At 42.5% G+C, this 18,036-nt stretch overlaps 1 protein-coding gene across 8 annotated transcripts in view; it reads right to left on the bottom strand.

Annotated features, from left to right (window-relative positions):
- fermt2 (FERM domain containing kindlin 2) overlaps positions 1–18,036 on the bottom strand; it is a 122,015-nt gene that overhangs the window by 34,499 nt on the left and 69,480 nt on the right. For all 8 annotated transcript variants that reach the window (XM_033027268.1, XM_033027272.1, XM_033027273.1 and 5 more), the window contains 2 exons: positions 16,389–16,496; positions 619–753 (listed from right to left, as the gene is read on the bottom strand). In XM_033027268.1, the coding sequence (XP_032883159.1) occupies positions 619–753; positions 16,389–16,496 (243 nt within the window). The remainder of the gene's footprint in view (positions 1–618; positions 754–16,388; positions 16,497–18,036) is intronic.

Here is an 18,036-nt window from a genome sequence, read left to right as displayed (position 1 = left end):
AATAATGTGGCAACCAGTACGGTACACAATACCCCAGTTGCAATTTGACAAATTTGTTGTACAGATGACATCCCAACTCTTATTACTCAATGCCTTGGCCTATGAAGGCAAGAAAGCTGAATACTTTCTTCACTACCCTATCCAACTGCATCAGGAAGCTATGAACTTGCACCCCAAGGTTCTTCTGTACATCATCTCATGATGTCACTGCCATTTACAGATATACATCCTGTTAGCACTTGATGGCCCCAAAATGCATGAGCACACACTTATATGGATTAAAGTCCATCTGCTGCTGCTTTGCCCAACTTCCCATCGGATCCATGTCGTTCTGTACCCTTCCACAACCTTCTTCGCTAACCGCTCTTCCAGCTATCTTTATGTCACCAACAAATCTATGAATCAGCCTCCTCCCATTCTCTACTTTTGTACGTTCACTAATTTTCCTTCAGCTTTGGCTTGACAACAGGAAGAGTGATGTAACCAGCGTTCAATATTTTGGATAACTCTAGCTGCCAGACATGTTTGCACGCTCTAGTCTTGGTGATCTGATTTCTGGATCACAACAAATTGCCCTTTAACCCACTGGGTAAAACGTGCAGCTGAGACAGTACGTACCAGAATGGTTGATGTTTTGCCTCCTTCCAAAGTGATCTCCAGGTCAGAAAGCGCTGCATCCACTTCATCCACTTCCTTCTCGCTGTTGTTCATGTGATTCTCAGATGACATAATGGACAACTTATTGATGTGGTACTAGAGGAAAGAAAATTGCCATGTGATCGGAGTTTTTTTTTCATACAAGCAATTTTAATCTAAACAAAACTGTAAAGTGCCGGGAACAAAAACTGCGGTAAGAATTCTTAATCATTTAATTGAACAGAAGACAGGACGTCATTGCACAGTACCGTATTAAACTGAATGGTATGTCCAGTTTAACGTTTGGCCATTAATAATACTGAGGTGTTAGATGTCAGACGTGGCATTCTTGTCCAGCAGAAGGTTTTAGGTTGATTTGAGTTTAGAGGACGTATTTCAGGCCTGGACCAACACAGAACTGTCAGAAAGCTCCAACATTTGAGCTTCATCTTCCTTCTCAGATGCATCTAACAGATCCCATGACAACAAGGCAGACCTTACATTTCTCTACATAATACTTCACGCCCGTGCCTGTACACTTAATTTGTTACATTCATCCCGAAGCCTCACTCCAGGCACAGCTGATGATCCCCACCATTGCCGCCGCCATTATATCATTGGGAAGCACAGAATCATTCCATTTGATATCGTATACCATCATTGAATTTATATTGGGTGGGCGGCGCGACTCACGTCGCAGCGGCCTCTGCAGTCCGTCTGTCTTTTTATTATTTTTTGTCTCGTTTGAATGTAGTTTTTATTTTATTTTAAACTGGGTATGTGTGTGGGGGCCGGGGGGGGGGTGGGGAAACTTTTAAAATCTTTTCCCTGTAAGGAGAACCTGACCTTTTCTCTGTCGGGTCTCCGTTGTCGTTGGGGCCGAGCACCATGGAGCGGCCTCCAACCGGAACGACCTGGGGCTCCAGTCGCGGAGCCTGCGGACCTACTTACCATTATGGAGCTGGCTGAGTTCGGAGCGGGAGGAGCTGTGGTGGCGCGCAGCTGCGACCCGACCCTGGAGATTCGGAGGCTTACCGCAGGTCTGGTAGACAGTAACACCGGGAGCCCGCGGGTCCCTGCTGGGAGACCGCTTTTCGGGGCTTCCGCAACGGCGACTTCTCCCGCCCGAGTTGCGGGGTTGAAGAGTACCTGGAGCGGGGCCTTACATAATCGCCCGGCGCGGCTTTAATGACCGTGGGACACTTACCATCGTCGCCGGGGGCTTTGACTCTGACATCGGGAGGAGAATGGGGAGAGGTAAGTCTTTGCCTTCCATCACAGTGAGGAGGAGATGCGCTGTGATGGATGTTTGTGTCAATTGTGTTGTGTCTTGGTTCTCTTCCTTGTGTGTATGACTGCAGAAACCAAATTTCGTTTGAACCTCAATGAGGTTCAAATGACAACAAATAAATTGTATTGTATTGTATATCATTGACATAAACTCAGAAAAGTTGGGATTCAGTGCTATTCCCTGTGGCATATCCTTTAAATCAGCACCCAATCTCAAAGCATCCTGATTGTTCCTACTCACTGTCTTCTATCTGTGAGCCAATTCTCAATCTGCACTTCAGTTTAGATGGTGTGCAATTTTAATTCATTGAATCACCTCATATGGCACCTTATTGAAGGATTCTTAAAATCCTAATGTTGCATCAACTGTTCAACTTAATCCATTCTGCCATCTACCACCATTACCTGTCAACGTGACTGCAGCTCTGAACCATTTTGACAATAATAACTCCTATGTCAGAATCCTATCAGTCTACCACACCGTAGCAGTGAGTATTTTCATCCATAAACTCTGGAAGTGGCTCTGGACTTCCTGACTGGCAGACCACAGCTGCTTAGAATAAGTGATAAGTATTCCTCCACTCTGACCCTCAGCGCTTAGTCTCCTGCTGTACACTCTCTATGCCCATGACTGTGTGGCCAAGTACAGCGCCAACTCGATTTTCAAGTTCACTGACGACATCACCGCTTTCGGCTGTATCAACAATAACTGCGACAAAGAATGGAAAATAAATCAAGAACCTTGTGTCGTGACAACAACCTAGCCCTTAACATCAAGAAGACGAATTAGTTGGTTATTGACATAAGGAAGCGAGGGGGGGGGTGAACACAACCCTGTCCTCATCAACTGAGCTCCTCTAAAGATGGGCAGGCAACAGCTTCAAGTTCCGAGGCATCCACAACACCAACAACCTAACCAGGTCCCCTCACAATGAAAGCACATCAGCATTTTTACTTTCTTGGGTATTACTGTACTTCAATTTATTTTTACACTGCACTATAACCTGGCCCTATTCTGCTGTTTTCTACCAGTTGTTGTATCTATTGGTGTATTTATTATTACTGTATGTATACTTCATGAAAGAAGGAATTTCATTGCACCCTTCATTTTGACTCCTTTGTTTTGCCCTAATTGTCTACTATTATTGGGACTGTTTACCATTTTCTACAATGAAGAAAATACTAAATATTTGTTCAGTCTTTGCCATTTCCTCAGTTTGAATTCTAACTGTTGTCTCATCCTGTTTTTTTTATTTATTGATATATACAGCACATAAAAACTCCTCTATTTCTTGCCAGTTAACGTCATTTTCTCCCTTTTTATTATTATTTAGTCATCCTCTGCCTGATTCACCCATTTAAATCCCCTGACATTCAAAAGTCATTTCAACCTTGCATGTGTTTTATTTCAATTTGATACCGCGACAGCTTAATTTCACCAAGGATGGATCATCTTTCATTTTTATTCCTCAAATGACATACAGCTTTGCTGAGAATTGTGCAATATTCCCACAAATGTCAGCCACAGACCATCTCCCAATTTTTACCAATTACTCAAGTTTCCTTTACCATTTAGTACATTAGTTTTAGACCAAAGTTGCCGAGTTTCAGAGTATTCCCTGGTTGGTTCCCGCTATACCTATCTATACCTATCTAAATGTACATCCAGTAAACAGAAATCTGAGGATTTATTCAATACTACCTGGAGTATGCAATTATAAGTATAGATGGGCTATAAAAACCAAAGCGCTGGTAGTAATTCAGTGAAACCTACACAGGGGCTGTCAGGGATGGGTAATAAATGCTGATCTTCCCACAGATGCAAACATCCTACATGACAGAAAAATCACATTTTTATTTCAATTTGGTTTGTCGTGTTTTTTATTTTGGTGGAAGGGAAATTTACAATGATCCACCTCATCCTTAAGTGCTACCCAATCTAAAATTTCAGCCATCGTGACTCCTCTGGAAATGCCTTGCAAAAGGTGTGCCCTTCTAACAACCCACATTTGCTATGAAGCAGTGAGACAGAGTATGCCTGCCGTCACAAATCAAATCAAAGGCAAAAATAAATTCTTCCTACCTTCCACCCACCCGAAATAAAAGTAAAAGGTTCCAGCTGCTGCATTTGCTCCACACAAACTGAACATCGCTAAAATAAATCGATTGGTTTCTGCCTGTCTCAGTAATCCTGGCAACAGCTGCAAAATGATTCTCCAAGTCCTACTTCTCCCTTGTGCAGTGCAGGTGCAAGAGCAGGAACATAGACCGACAAGGCAGTGGGCTCCATGCAGTCAAATTAATGACTGGGGGCTCAGAGCTAAGAGACAAATCGCATTAACAATTGTAGGGTCGGTATCACTGCATGCATGCACCCACCAGCATATTATAATGATGATAACACAGGAGACCAGCAGAACCAGCTGCCGGACTATTTTAAAAAGGGACACCCCATTTCACAGAAAGAAACTACTGGAGGGGTGGAATTTCCAGTCAAAGGTTGCAAAGATACAAAGAAGTGCTAACTGACTATTTTATCACATGGTTTGGTTCACTACAGGGCACAATTATCACATACCCATCACATTCTGAGTCACACAGTGCTGAAGAAGAATCAGGTTTAAAATGTAGTATTAATTTGGGAATTAAATTCAGATTTTTCATCTCAATAGATTTTGAAATCACTACTTGCTTGCATTTTTAGTTGGACACGTGTCAGAAAATGTTGAATATGATTGTATCTCTTCAAAATGGTTCAGAAAAAAAGTAAAATGACAGGACCAACAGCACATTGATGCAATCATAAAGAAAGCCCACCAATGCTTTTACCTCCTCGGAATATTCAGGAGATCTGATACGTGGCTAAATACAGGTGTACGGTAGAGAGCATACTGACTGGTCGCATCACGGTTTGGTTTGATGAAATAAATGCAGAGGAACGAAGGAGATTAAAGATTGGTCCCTCACAGCTTTTAACCTTCCCACATGAAGCACTGCCTTAAAATGGCAGCCAATATCATCAAAGACCCACACCACATTGGCCATGTTCTCATTTCACTGCCATAAGGTACATGAGCCAGAAATCCGTGAGCACCAGGCTCAAGGACAGCTTCTTTCCAGCATCATCAGGCTCTTGAACACTGTAGAACATTAATCTCAGCAACTGTGATCTTCTATGGACTGTGTCTATGGTCTAAGACTATGTCCACGGAATTTGTTGTACTATTATGGTCTATTAACCTAGTATTACTGATTGTTGATGGTTACTTAGTTTTACTGATTATTATATATTTATCTGTGTGTTATTGCATTAATGGGGCTGTTAAGCTACACCAAGCACCAATTTTACTGTTCCCTTGCCATTACATGTGACAATTAAACACTGTTGACTCTGAAAGCACGAGATTAGATTAAAGGTACACAAAAGCACAAATTTCACTTTTGGCCTCTAAAACCCTCAATAGTGGATGTACCCAAAGCCTAACATGTATTTCAACACCTGCTAATAATCAACGTTTCTGACAATACAAAGTGGCTTGAAGTTGGGAGCAGGAAGGTGAGGTGGTGGGTGGTAGAGCAAGGTCACAGCATGCAGTGATGATTGTGGAGCCCACAGCTGGGAAAACCATTATCCTGTGGACAGTTGGCACATTTTTCTCAGGAAGCAAAGCCACACAAAAAACAACCTGAAGTGTATTTACAGGCTGACAAGCAGTGGTTTACGTTTCTAACATTCTGGCTGGCTAAATACAAAGTCAAATAAGGAAGTCAAAAGGAAAGCACTTTTGAAAACCGTGATATCATTTGGACTGAACTAGTCACAGAGCTTTACAGCATGGAAAGAGGCCCTTTGGTCCAGGGGCGGAAATCGCTGACAAAACATAGGGGGTGGGAGGAGGACCACAATTTTGGGGCGCGGCTTCTTGGTGGCCGCGTGCATGCGCACACACAGACTTGTTCATGCCGACCAAGTTGGCACACTGGGCTAGTCCCATTTGCCCAACCCAAGGGATATAGGTGGAAGGGAGGGCATGGGGAGGGGTGGGACAGTGGGAGAAATATGCATCCAGGTGGGACACAGGGAAGAGAGGAAGGAGAAACGTGGTGTGTATAATGCCACTTTCTCATACTGTAATCATTGCCAGAGCATCATGGTGAAGGATTCAGAGGTTCAACAGCGCCTCCCTTCAGGAAGAAGGTACTCAGGGTTTGGACCCCAAAAAGGCTAAGAGCATTTCATTTTAAATGCAGATCATACACAGATCTAAGTTCAGAACCACCAACCGCTCCCACCTATATCCACATGTCACTTGTCACATTTTTCAAAGAAGGAATTGCCTAGAAAGTGTGAAAATTCAGTTGCCATTTGACAGATGAACAAGCACTCGAATAAACCCGGATATTACCTTCCCCAACCAAGTATATTGGTTTTGGGCAAATAATTTGGAACTTCCACATGGGGCGCAAAAGAACTGCCGTGGATTTCTGGATCTGGTGCTCATTTTCCATGTGTCACATTCGCATGACTAAACCAGTTACTGAACCACATGGATGACTCATTCACACCACCACATCAACCTGAATACAGACAGTCTTGTCCAGGCCTCAAGACATCCTGACAGGGTTTGATTGTTTGCCATGGTCACTGGCAAGTTTCAATGTTGTAAAGTGTCTTTGGAATATCTGAGCCATTTAAAGAGAATAAATGGATTTAATTTAGTATTTCTTAAAAGGAAAATTTTAAAAATAATTTAAAAGTATCGTTAATCAATAAGAAATATATGACAAAGCTAAATGACAAATGACGAGTGTAAATGGGACACGTTGGTCGTTGTGGGCAAGTTGGGTCGAAATAAATAAAGCACCTTTGGAATAAAGGGTTGCAATAAATGGTGTCACTGTTTACATGCCAACTACTGGACCCATCAGCTGGTAGAAGCGCTGTCTCACAGCACCATAGACCAGAGTTCAATCCTGTCCTCGGGTGTTGGCTGTGTGGAGTTTGCACATTCTCCCTGTGACCACGTGGGTTTCCTCCATGTGCCCCAGTTTCATGAAGTCAGAAACATTTCCCCTCTCATCTTTCCCCTTTTCTTTCTACGTCCCAAAGTCAAACACATTTGTAGGTTAATTGCCACTGGTGTATAAGGTGTGGATGCAAAACCTGGGTAACATACAACTAGTGCGAACAGGTGATCGATGGTCGGCATGGACCCAATGGATTAAAGGGCTTATTTCCAGGCTGTATCTTTCAATAATCAATCAATCCTCCATTAGACTCAATGCCAAATCCTGTGGTAGGTCAGACGCATCAACTTCTAACCTCCAGCATGTTTCTGACTTCCATGCATACATAACACAGAAGTGGTCGACACACCAAAGATTAGGGTTCGGGAGGTGCTAATGAAACTGCTCTCTAGATCCGAACATTTTAAGCAATAAGCAGATCAAAATCATCAAGTGATTTATAATATAACCATGTGTTCATAGTTTATGTGATAGGATCAGAATTAGGCCATTCGGCTCATCAAGTCTACTCTGCCATTCAAACGTGGCTGATCTATCTTCCCCTCTCAACCCCATTCTCCTGCCTTCGCCCCATAACCCCTGACACCAGTACCAATCAACAATCTATCTATCTTTGCCTTTAAAATATCCATTGGCCTCCACAGCCATCTGTGGCAATGAATTCCACAGATTCATCACACTCTCGCTGAAGAAATTCCTCCTCATCTCCTTCCTAAAGGAATAGCCTTTTATTCTGAGGTTATGACCTCTGGTCCTAGACTCCCTTACTAGTGGAAACATCATCTCCACATCCACTCCAGAGCCTTAGAGCCTCAGCATTACATCCCTGTTTTTTGTATTCTTGAGCTCTCGAAATAAATGCTAGCATTGCATTTGCCTTCCTTACGACCGATACAACTTGCAAATTAAATTTTTGGGAATCCTGCATCAGCACTCCCACGTCCGTTGCATCTCCGATTTCTGCATCCTCTCCCCATTTAGAAAATAGTCTACACTTCTATTCCCTCTGCCAAATGCATGGCTCCACACTTTGCTATGCTGTATTACATCTGCCACTTCTCTGGCCACTCTCCCAACCTGTTCAAGTCCTTCTGCAGGGTCCATTTTCTCTATACTATCTGCACGTCCATCTATTTTTGCACCATCTGCAAACTTGGCCACAAAGCCTTCAATCCCCGCAGTCAAATAATTAATATACAACATGAAGAGTGGCGGTCCCAGCGCCGACCCCCCTGCGGAGCTCCGCTAGTCACTGGCAGCCAACCAGAAAAAGCCCCCTTTATTGTCACTTTGCCTTCTATTATCCATGCTAGTATCTTCCCATTGATACCATGGGCTCTCATCTTCTTTAGCAGCCTCACGTGCGGCACCTTATCAAAGGCTTTCTGAAAATCTAGGTAAACAACATCCACTGATTCTCCTTTGTCTATCCTGCTATTTACTTCCTCAAAGAATTCCAACAGATTCGTCAGGTAGGATCTCCCCTTCACAAAACCAGTGAAGTTAGTGATGTGGAAAAGCCATTTTGCAACCTCTCATCTGCGATTACATCGTGTTCTAAATACCCTATAATTTCATGACTTTCTCTGAAAACTTTAATCTCCAATTTTATTATGCAGTTCATTTTAAATTTGCTAACAATGCTTAGAGTTAGTTTTGCTGTTCTATACCTTTTAGGTAAATATCTTGTGGGATTCCATTCACTTCATGTGTAGGAAGGAACTGCAGATGCTGGTTTAAACTAAAGATAGACACAAAATGCTGGAGCAACTCAGCAGGACAGGCAGCATCTCTGTAGAGAAGGAATGGGTGACGTTTCAGGTCGAGACCCTTTTTCAGACCATTCACTTCATGCTGGTTTAACAATTTGAACAACTTAATATACTAAATCATAAATCTGTTCTTTATCAACAGAGGAATTAAAAACAAGAAAGTTACATTATGATTATATAAATTCTCAATTAAAAACCCCAGATGGGAGTATTTTCTGGGCACCAGACTTTTGGAAGGAAATCAAGCCTTTGCAAAAGATTGAGGTACACAGTCATACAGCTAACTCTGTTTGGACCAACTCGGCCCAGACAACCATCTAAACTAGTCCCAATTGCCCACATTTAGCTTATATCCCTCTAAATCTTTCCTATCCATTTACCTGTCCAAGTGTCATATACTTTGAATTGTGTCTTTGAATTGTGTCTTTGAATTGTGTATTGTTGATGTCTTTACTATTTATTTTTTATTTTTTTGTCGTTATTTTTTGTTTTGTTTCATTCTGCTTACATGTTTTGTATTCTGTTTACTAAATTTTGTAAGGTGTCCTTGAGAGTCTTGAAAGGCGCCCATAAATAAAATTTATTATTATTATTATTATTATATAAATGTCTCAACTCCCTCCTCTGGCAGCGCATTCCATATACCCACCTCCCTCTGTGTGAAATGTGTTACTGCATCATTCAGAGACAGTAGGTTTTAGCAGCTACTATAACTTTGTACCTTTTGGAAATTTAAGATGCCAATTATGTCAGACTAATTTAATATTCATAAAATTGTGGCAAAATAATTTAAATATTCTGCATTTTTACAAGCCGAGCTAACACAAATGTTCTCGAAAGGATGGCGATATTAAGCATCATACATTTGCGGAGATTAAGCATGGTGCCAGTTTAGATTTCAAAGTACAAGGCTTTAAATGGAAATTGAAAATATAATGGATTTAATGTTCAAGCCAAGTAAAATCACTGCACTAAACTATTTATATTCAGTGACTCAATGGCAAGTATGTATAATTGAACATCTACCAAGAAAAACATATTTGGAGAATTTATTTTCTTCCCTGCCTTGACATGACAAAATGAACTGTCTTTTTATACTTCCTCTAAAAACAGTCCAACTCAAAATGCACAATGAGTTACAGAAACAGAATGGGACTCATGGCTTTGGTTAAAGCATTGAATTTCTCTCAACATTTTGTCTTACGGGTACGACTTTAACCATTTCGGGCCAACATCTCCATTGCTGTGAACAGGTCACTTTTTCCGAGACTTCGACCAAAATCCACCACTGTACTTCCCAGGAACAATTCACTACGCCCTATTTTAACAACACCATGCCTACCTCGGCATGATACAGAAAATGACAGCAATAGTGTGGCCCTCAGAATAGAGAAGCAATTACCAAACCTTTACTACTCAGGGAGATTCTGATATGAGCAATATTACTGCAATATGTAAATATGCATCACCCACCCTGTCCCTCCTCTAGGGAGCCAGAGGAAGGGAATCACTTGAGCAGAGTGATCTAGAATAGAATAGAATAGTTTCTTTATTGTCATTGTAACATGAACCATGTACAACGAAATTGTAAAATGTCAGCCAGTCAGTGCACCATTCAAACATTTCTAAAGCTAACGATACATACAAAGTAAAATATTTAAAAAGATAAACAACTAAAATAAATATCATAAAAATAGCACGCATAAACACCCAGCCCTACATCCTTCTGTCGATTTCATGTATGTATGTATCGCCCCTGCGTTCCTTGGCGGCTACATTTAGTGCCTTTATAGCAGTGGGGTAAAAACTGTTTTTAAGTCTGTTTGTCCTTGTCCTTGTAGATCTGTACCGTCTGCCTGACGGTAACAGTTCAAACAGGGAGTGTCCGGGGTGGGAAATGTCCTTTATAATACTCTGGGATTTTTTGATGCAGCGGGAACTGTGTAAGTCCTCCAAGGTAAGGAGAGGGCATCCGACAATCCTCTGGGCGTTGTCAATGGCCCTCTGGAGCGCTTTCCTCTGAGCCGCTGTGCAGCTGGTGTACCATACGCATACACAGTATGTTAGGAGGCTCTCAATGGAGCACCGATAAAAGGACAGCAGCAGTCTCTGAGTGATGTTATTCTTCCTGAGCACCCTCAGGAAGTGCAGTCTCTGCTGGACCTTTTTCAGCAGCGCAGAGGTGTTCACGCTCCACGTCAGGTCCTCCTCAATATGGATTCCCAGGAAGCGGAAATCCGCCACCCTCTCCACACAGTCCCCTCTGATAATTAATGGTACCATGTCCGTTTTATTCTTCCTGAAGTCTATTATTATCTCCTTGGTCTTTAAGGTGTTAAGGAGCAGGTTATTTTCTCCACACCACACTGTCTAAGTCTAAGAGCACAGTAGACAGGATGATGAAGTATTTTGGTATGCTGGGCATCAATCAGGGAATTGGATCATTATGGTGTAGTTATACTAAATATTGGTGAGGTTAGGTTCAGTTTTAGTCATCCTGCTATATTGCAAAGATGCCATTAAGCTGGAAATAGTGCAAAGATTTACGAAGATGTTGGCAAGATTCAAAGACCTGATCTACGGGGAGAGGTTGGGCAGGGTAGGACTTTATTCCTTGGAGCATATGAGTGGTGAGTGGTGATCTTATAAAGGTATTTAAAGTCACGAGAGGAATAGACAGGATGAATGCAGTCTTTTACCCAGGGTAGGGGAAACAAGAACAAGAGGGCATAAGTTTAAGTGGCCGCTTTTTTCCCTGCAGAGGGTGGTGGGTATATGGAACAAGCTGCCAGAGGAAGTAGTTGAGGCAGGTACAATAGCAACATTTAAAAGACATTTGGACACGGATAGGAAAGATTTAGAGGGATATGGGCCAAACACTGGCGAAAGGGACATACCTAATCCAAGAGTTCAGCATCCTGGAGGGACAAGAGCTGTAGATAAACACCAGCATGTCCCTCCAGCAAAATACCTGGTTGGAAATACATTCCCATTTCTTCATCATTGCTGGTTCCAATTCCTGGAACTCATACTCAAGAGCACTGTGTGAGTCTCTTCATCACAGAACGACAGAATGCTGTTCTCCACAAATTCAGAGTCATTAGATATGGCCTTGCTTACAACACCATCCCGAAGAGCAGTGCTGTTTTTGTGATGGTACACGCCAGTATAGCGAACTGACACCTCGAATGCAACCCGTTTAGTAATCTTTCTTAGTCAATGGATAACATACGTGAATGAATTAGAACATTTCCTTGTTTAGAGTTCAGGCATTAAATTACAAGTTAAAGAGCCCCCAACATTGGTTACTTTGATGGAAAGGATCGTTAATAAATGAAGCTGAATTTTTAATTTACGTGTACCATCATCTTTTTGTCTACAAACAATAGGCACTGCCGAAGAGGAATAATAATTTTAAAAAGTGCTATTTTGGATGGTTCAATGACTATTCCTGCTGTGGGGTGATGAACATAGGTTATGTGTAAGATTTCTACAGCAGCTACACCACAAGGTAATACACTGACAATAAAATGCAAGGTGACAATTCTGTTTCCACCACGCTCCTACTCTTCCTGCTTATGAGAGTACCAAGGCGTTGAGTATCAGTCTGCTTGACCCTAGAGCCAAACCCGATCCATCACTATTCCAGCAACCACACACGCCTTTCATAGCTGAACCACTGGACAGTCAGGGCTGTGGCCCGCTGTTTATTTTCCCATGTCATCTCCTGACCCCAGGCTGTTGGGGCAGACTTTACCTCAGGTTAAACAAATTGGGATTTGGGACTTCGAGTACATCTCATTTGCAGTAAGCTGCAGCGATTTACAGACAGTTCGTCCTGCACCACTTGATGAAAGTCACCTGCCTGCTCACTGGATTTCGCCACTTCATGATTGTGAGAATGGAGATAATTGAACCCAGACGGGAAGATTTAAATCCAGAAGGAGTGGGCAAAAGGGACACGCTTAGGTAAGAAGATAGTCACAAAGAGCTGGTGTAACTCACAGAGGGTTCCTTTTTCACCAGATGCTGCCTGACCCACTGAGTTACTCCAGCACTTTGTGTCTATCTTCAGTATAAACCAGCATCTGCAGTTCCTTCCCACACATAGCTTAGATGAGACCTCTTGAATGGCAAAGTTGGGACAAATGGCATATGATGATCTACACATGCCTGGATTTTTAAAATCTGCAGTTAAATGAATCACTGCTTGACAGGTGCACAAGGATACAGGGAAAAGAAAGAATCTTGGATTTGGGTCAAAGATTAGTAATGGAAATTCAGAAGACCAAAACATGTTGGTAAATGTAAAACCCACCAGCATTCAGTCCCTGTGGGTTCAGGAAATTCAGGTCTTCCCCTTAAACTGGCAGAAAGCCACCACCATCTCCCTGGCTGTGTTCTGACTCTGGACTTGAGAGCCCAAGAGCAAAGCACAAACGTGCCATTATGTGGCAAATCTGCTCACTCGAGGAACAGAGGCACCATTCATTGGGATGGAGGGAAGTGGCTGCAACAGAGAAGGGAAAGTATCACGCAATTGACACAGCTTCAAATTAATCAGGTAATTTTAAAACACCTTTAAACAATTAAAAACATTTCAAAGTATTCAACTAAAATAATTTTATGAAGTTTAAAAAAAGATATAGCTCTGTCTTTGCTGACTGGTCATGTTTCAGGATCTGCTTTTGTTGGCTAACTGTGTCTCCCTGCTCTCTCATGACCAGGGCTTCAGAACAACTTGCTTCTGAAGCCCACATCACAGAAGACTCTGCCCCTCCACTGCGCCTCATCATTCTGAGTTAGGGTGGCACAACAGCAAGGGAACAACAGCCAAACTGGGGACGACTTCAGTTGGTACCAATGTCAAGTGAGGCGAACGAACCACTCACCACTACCCCAAGTTCTGGCTTACGATCTCTGTTCAATTTAGCTATATGGCCAGGACCACCTATCCCATCCTCTGCTCGCTGGCCCCCAAACTAAAAGAAATCTAATCGCAACAGTGAGGAGCGGCGGCTAAATAGATTTTTGCAACAATTTGATAGCACGTGCCTTAGGAGTTTAATCTGAGCAAGTGTGCGGTGTTGCACTTTGGGAGGTCTAATTCAAGGGGAAAGTATCCAGTTAATGGGAAGACCCTTAAGAGTACTGATGTGCAGAGGGATCTCAGGGTCCTTCCATCTATTATATATTAAAACTGTGTGGCTGCCGCCTGGCGTCCGTCCGGCTGCCTTTCTGCCTTTTGGTTCGTTCCATCGTGTGATGTCACAATGCCCAATGCTCGCAGATGTCCAATCGGAATGGATCCATTTACATGTCCGGCTGCCGGCCGCCTTTCTTCCTTTGATTCCTTGCCACGCCGAATCCAGACGCAGAATCGCCGACATCTTTTCCATTTCGGTAGAGATTTCACTTTTCTTTCAAAGTATCCACTCCTGATTACATTTCGTCGTGTTTATGTACACATTTTTAATCAAATCCTTCTCCCCCCCCCCCCCCCCCACCCCCCAATATTTCAAAAATAAACTGGCTTCTCACCCATAGAAGCAGCCATTTCGGTAGACATTTCACTTTTCATTCCAATTATCCACTCCTCATTAGATTTTGTTATGTTTATGTCCACATTTTTCTTTAAATCCTTCTCCCCCCCCCCCCACTCACTCATTTTGTCGCCTCCTGCTGGCCAGCAACCATAACGGCTGCTGGCGCCCGCATCTCGCCTCAAAGACGCCATTTAAAACCAGCCGCACTGCTCATTCCTGAGCCGCTTGAGTTGGAGGACCACGTCTCCCGTGGGGGCTACGGGTAGGGAACGGCTGCGTTGGGGGAGCAGACCCAACGGGTCTGCACTTGATCTAGTAGCTCCCTAAAAGTGACAACACACGTAGATAGAGTGTTAAAGAAGTGGTATGGTACGTACGCCCTCATCGGTCAAGGCTTTGAGTACGAGTCAGGAAGTCAGAAAAGTTTATGAAAAGCATAGATAGGGTAAACATTCAGAACCTTTTTTCCCCAGGATGGAAACACCATAAACTAGAGGGTACAACTTTACGGTCAGAGGGGGAAAGTTTAAAGGCGATGTGCAGGGTGCGTTTTTTTGTCCACAGAAAGCAGTGGGTGCCTGGAATGCACTGCCAAGTGTGGTAATGGAGGCTGATATGATAGCGTGTTTAACAGGTATTTAGATATGGTCACAGGGATACGCAGGAATGAAGAGGTGTAGGAAGGAACTGCAGATGCTGGTTTAAACCGAAGATAGACACAAAAAGCTGGAGTAACTTTTTGCTGTTCCTCCAGCTTTTTGTACCTATCGCAGGAATGGAGAGATCAGATTCAAATGAGGCAGAGAAGATTCATTTGGCTTCAGGCTAGGAATGGAAATTGGGGCCAAAGGGCTTGGTCCGATCCTTACTGTTCTACATGCTATGTGATCATATCTCGATACAATCGGACTTTGAGATTAATAGAAATTGCGGTAATTAAAAAAAAAATAAAAATCAATCGGCAGAAATTAATTCAGAAATTAACAACAGTACAATGAAAGTATCCTAACCTGGAATTATGGATACAGTCCATCAATTCCACCTTAAATGGGAAATATTCTGACTATTTAATTGAATTTTGTCAAATGCATGGGCTATAAATGGTGCTGTGCTCATATTCATGAGTATGTTTACAACACAACTAGGAATCATGCTAATTAAATCAGATCCTCATCTGATAACAGATGCCTCACACACACATTAAAAATAGCAAACTGATATCATGCTATTATGTGGTGTGCTCACAAATGCTTCTATGTAACATGTAAAATTGCCTCTGGGCATTCTGGGCACAGAGCCCATCCCATCCACCCGTCACATCAAGCAGCACTTCTGTCCGACTCAAAACTTGGATTGTTTTCTCTAGAATGGGTATATAATATTATGAGAGGCATAGTTTAGTTTAGTTTAGAGATACAGCACGGAAACAGGCCCTTCGGCCCACCGAGTCCGCACTGACCAGCGATTCCCGCATACTAACACTATAATACACACACTAGGGAAAATTTATATTTATGCCAAGTCAATTAACCTATAAACCTGTACGTCTTTGGAGTGTGGGAGGAAACTGGAGAACCCGGAGAAAACCCATGCAGGTTACGGGAAGAATGTACAAACTCCGTATAGGCAAGCACCCCGTAGTCAGGATTGAACCCCGGTCTCGAGCGCTGCAAAGCAACGACTACCACTGCACCACCGTGCCACCATTGAACCTTTCTGCCAGGGTGGACATATGAACCACTAAAGGGCAAAGCTTTAGGATGAAAGGGGCAAAGTTTAAAGGAGGTCTGCAGGGCACAATGTTTACACTGTGAGTAGTGGATGCTTGGAACACGCTGCCAGGATTGGTGGTGGAGGCAGACTCGACAGTGGCATTTAAGAGACTTTCAGATAGACACATAGATATGTGGGGAATGATGGGATACGGATCACGTGCAGACAGAAGAGATGCGTTTATCGGCATTACGTTTGGCACAGATATTGCTGGCCGAAGTATGTGTTTCTGTGCTCTAGTTCTTTCACATGCTCTGAGGATGTTCACTGCCAGTGCAGTGATGATGAGAAGTTTAAACATGCAGATCTTTATCAAATTCAATCAAACACCAAATCCGCTTACCTGCAAAGCCGCAAACATCATCATTTCCTCCTCCGTGCACTCTATTTCTTCCAGCAGTATTGACCATTTAGCTTGTTCAAAAAGCTGGTTAATTCTCACTGCATCATACTGAAATTTGAAAGAAAACAAAACACAAGAAGGACTGGTATATTTTGTGCAAATGCATACAGTAGCACAACCCCCCTCTCCTCCAAATTTAATAAAAAACATAAAGATATTTAATGTCGAAGATTTAAGGAGGGCCATCGGAGACACATAAAGAGGTGTGGGCCTGATGTCACATTCGGCAGCAGACAGCCTGTTCAGTGAATTTGCCGCCAAAACGTGGCGACAGTTGTGGACTGCCTAAGTGAGGTCTGCTATATGATTTTACCAGGTTGTATGCAAAACAAAGTGTTTCACTGTACTTGGGTACATGTGACAATGAAGTATCATTCATTCATTCTACAGTTCCTGGATTAACAATACTTCACTTATCACCAACAAAAGCCATCTCATTGTAAAGCAGGTTTAGCCTTAGGTTTATTATTGTCACATGTACCAAGGCACAGTGCAAAGGTTTTGTTTGCATGCTGTCCAATCAGATAATATACTATATATGAATACAATGAAGTCAAACTCAAGTGCAATAGGTGGAGCACAGGAGTAGAGAGTGTAAAGAGAATATCATTAGAACAACTAGAAATGTTTTAAGAGTAGAGCGATTGTATCGGATGATAATAGATTCTTCTCTGGGGCCAGCACGCAAAGTGTCTTGAGAGTTGGATTTTTATCAAGTATTTTATGTCAAGTGTTACCCCAATAATTTCAAATATTTGCATTCAAGTGGCCTGTGTAAGGTTATAGCAGAAATTGAAAACCTGTACAAGATTTAAGTAGTTGAAAACAAACTCATCTCTGAATCTATCTATTCCTATTTTCTATTCTGCCAGGATTAAATATTCTGTGAAGCAATTGTGTTAATTAATGTGTTTGCAAGAAAGCAATTAATGTGTTTGCAAGAAAACAAAGTAGTCTGATGAAAGGTCAGCAACTTCGATTCTCTCAGCCCCCATACGTGCGATTCAATCTGCTGAGTATTGACTGTATTTTGTGGTTTATGCAACTGTCAAATATTGAGTGGTTGGGATTGTTAAAAATATGCAACCACAACAGTATTGACAGAAACACAAGAGACTAAGGACCGTGGAATTCACAGCAAAAGAATGCAGTGCCGGAGAAACTCAGCAGGTCAGGCAGTCTGTGGAGAGAATGTCAGTGGAGAGAGGATGTTTTAGACCGAGTCCCTTCAAAGCAAACGCAATGCTAGCATTTATTTCAAGAGGGTTTGTATACAAAAACAGGGATGTAATGTTGAGGCTCTATAAAGGGCTGGTAAGGCTGCATTTAAAATATTGTGAGCAATTTTTGGCACCATATCTGAGAAAGGATGTGCTGGCTCTGGAGCGGGTCAAGGGGAGGTTTACAAGAATGATCCCAGAAACGAGTAGGTTCACCAATGATGTGTGTTTGTCGGCACTCACCTCTACTCGCTGAATTTTAGAAGAATGAGGGGGACCTCATTGAAACATACAGAATGGTGAAAGGCTTGGATAGAGTGGATGGGGAGAGGATGCTTCCACTAGTGGGAGGGTCTAGAACTAGAGGT

The sequence above is a fragment of the Amblyraja radiata genome, chromosome 9 (assembly GCF_010909765.2).
Source record: "Amblyraja radiata isolate CabotCenter1 chromosome 9, sAmbRad1.1.pri, whole genome shotgun sequence".
Lineage (NCBI taxonomy): Eukaryota > Metazoa > Chordata > Chondrichthyes > Rajiformes > Rajidae > Amblyraja > Amblyraja radiata.
The sequence above is the reverse complement of the archived record's forward strand: the minus strand, read 5'-3'. Positions and strand labels throughout refer to the sequence as shown.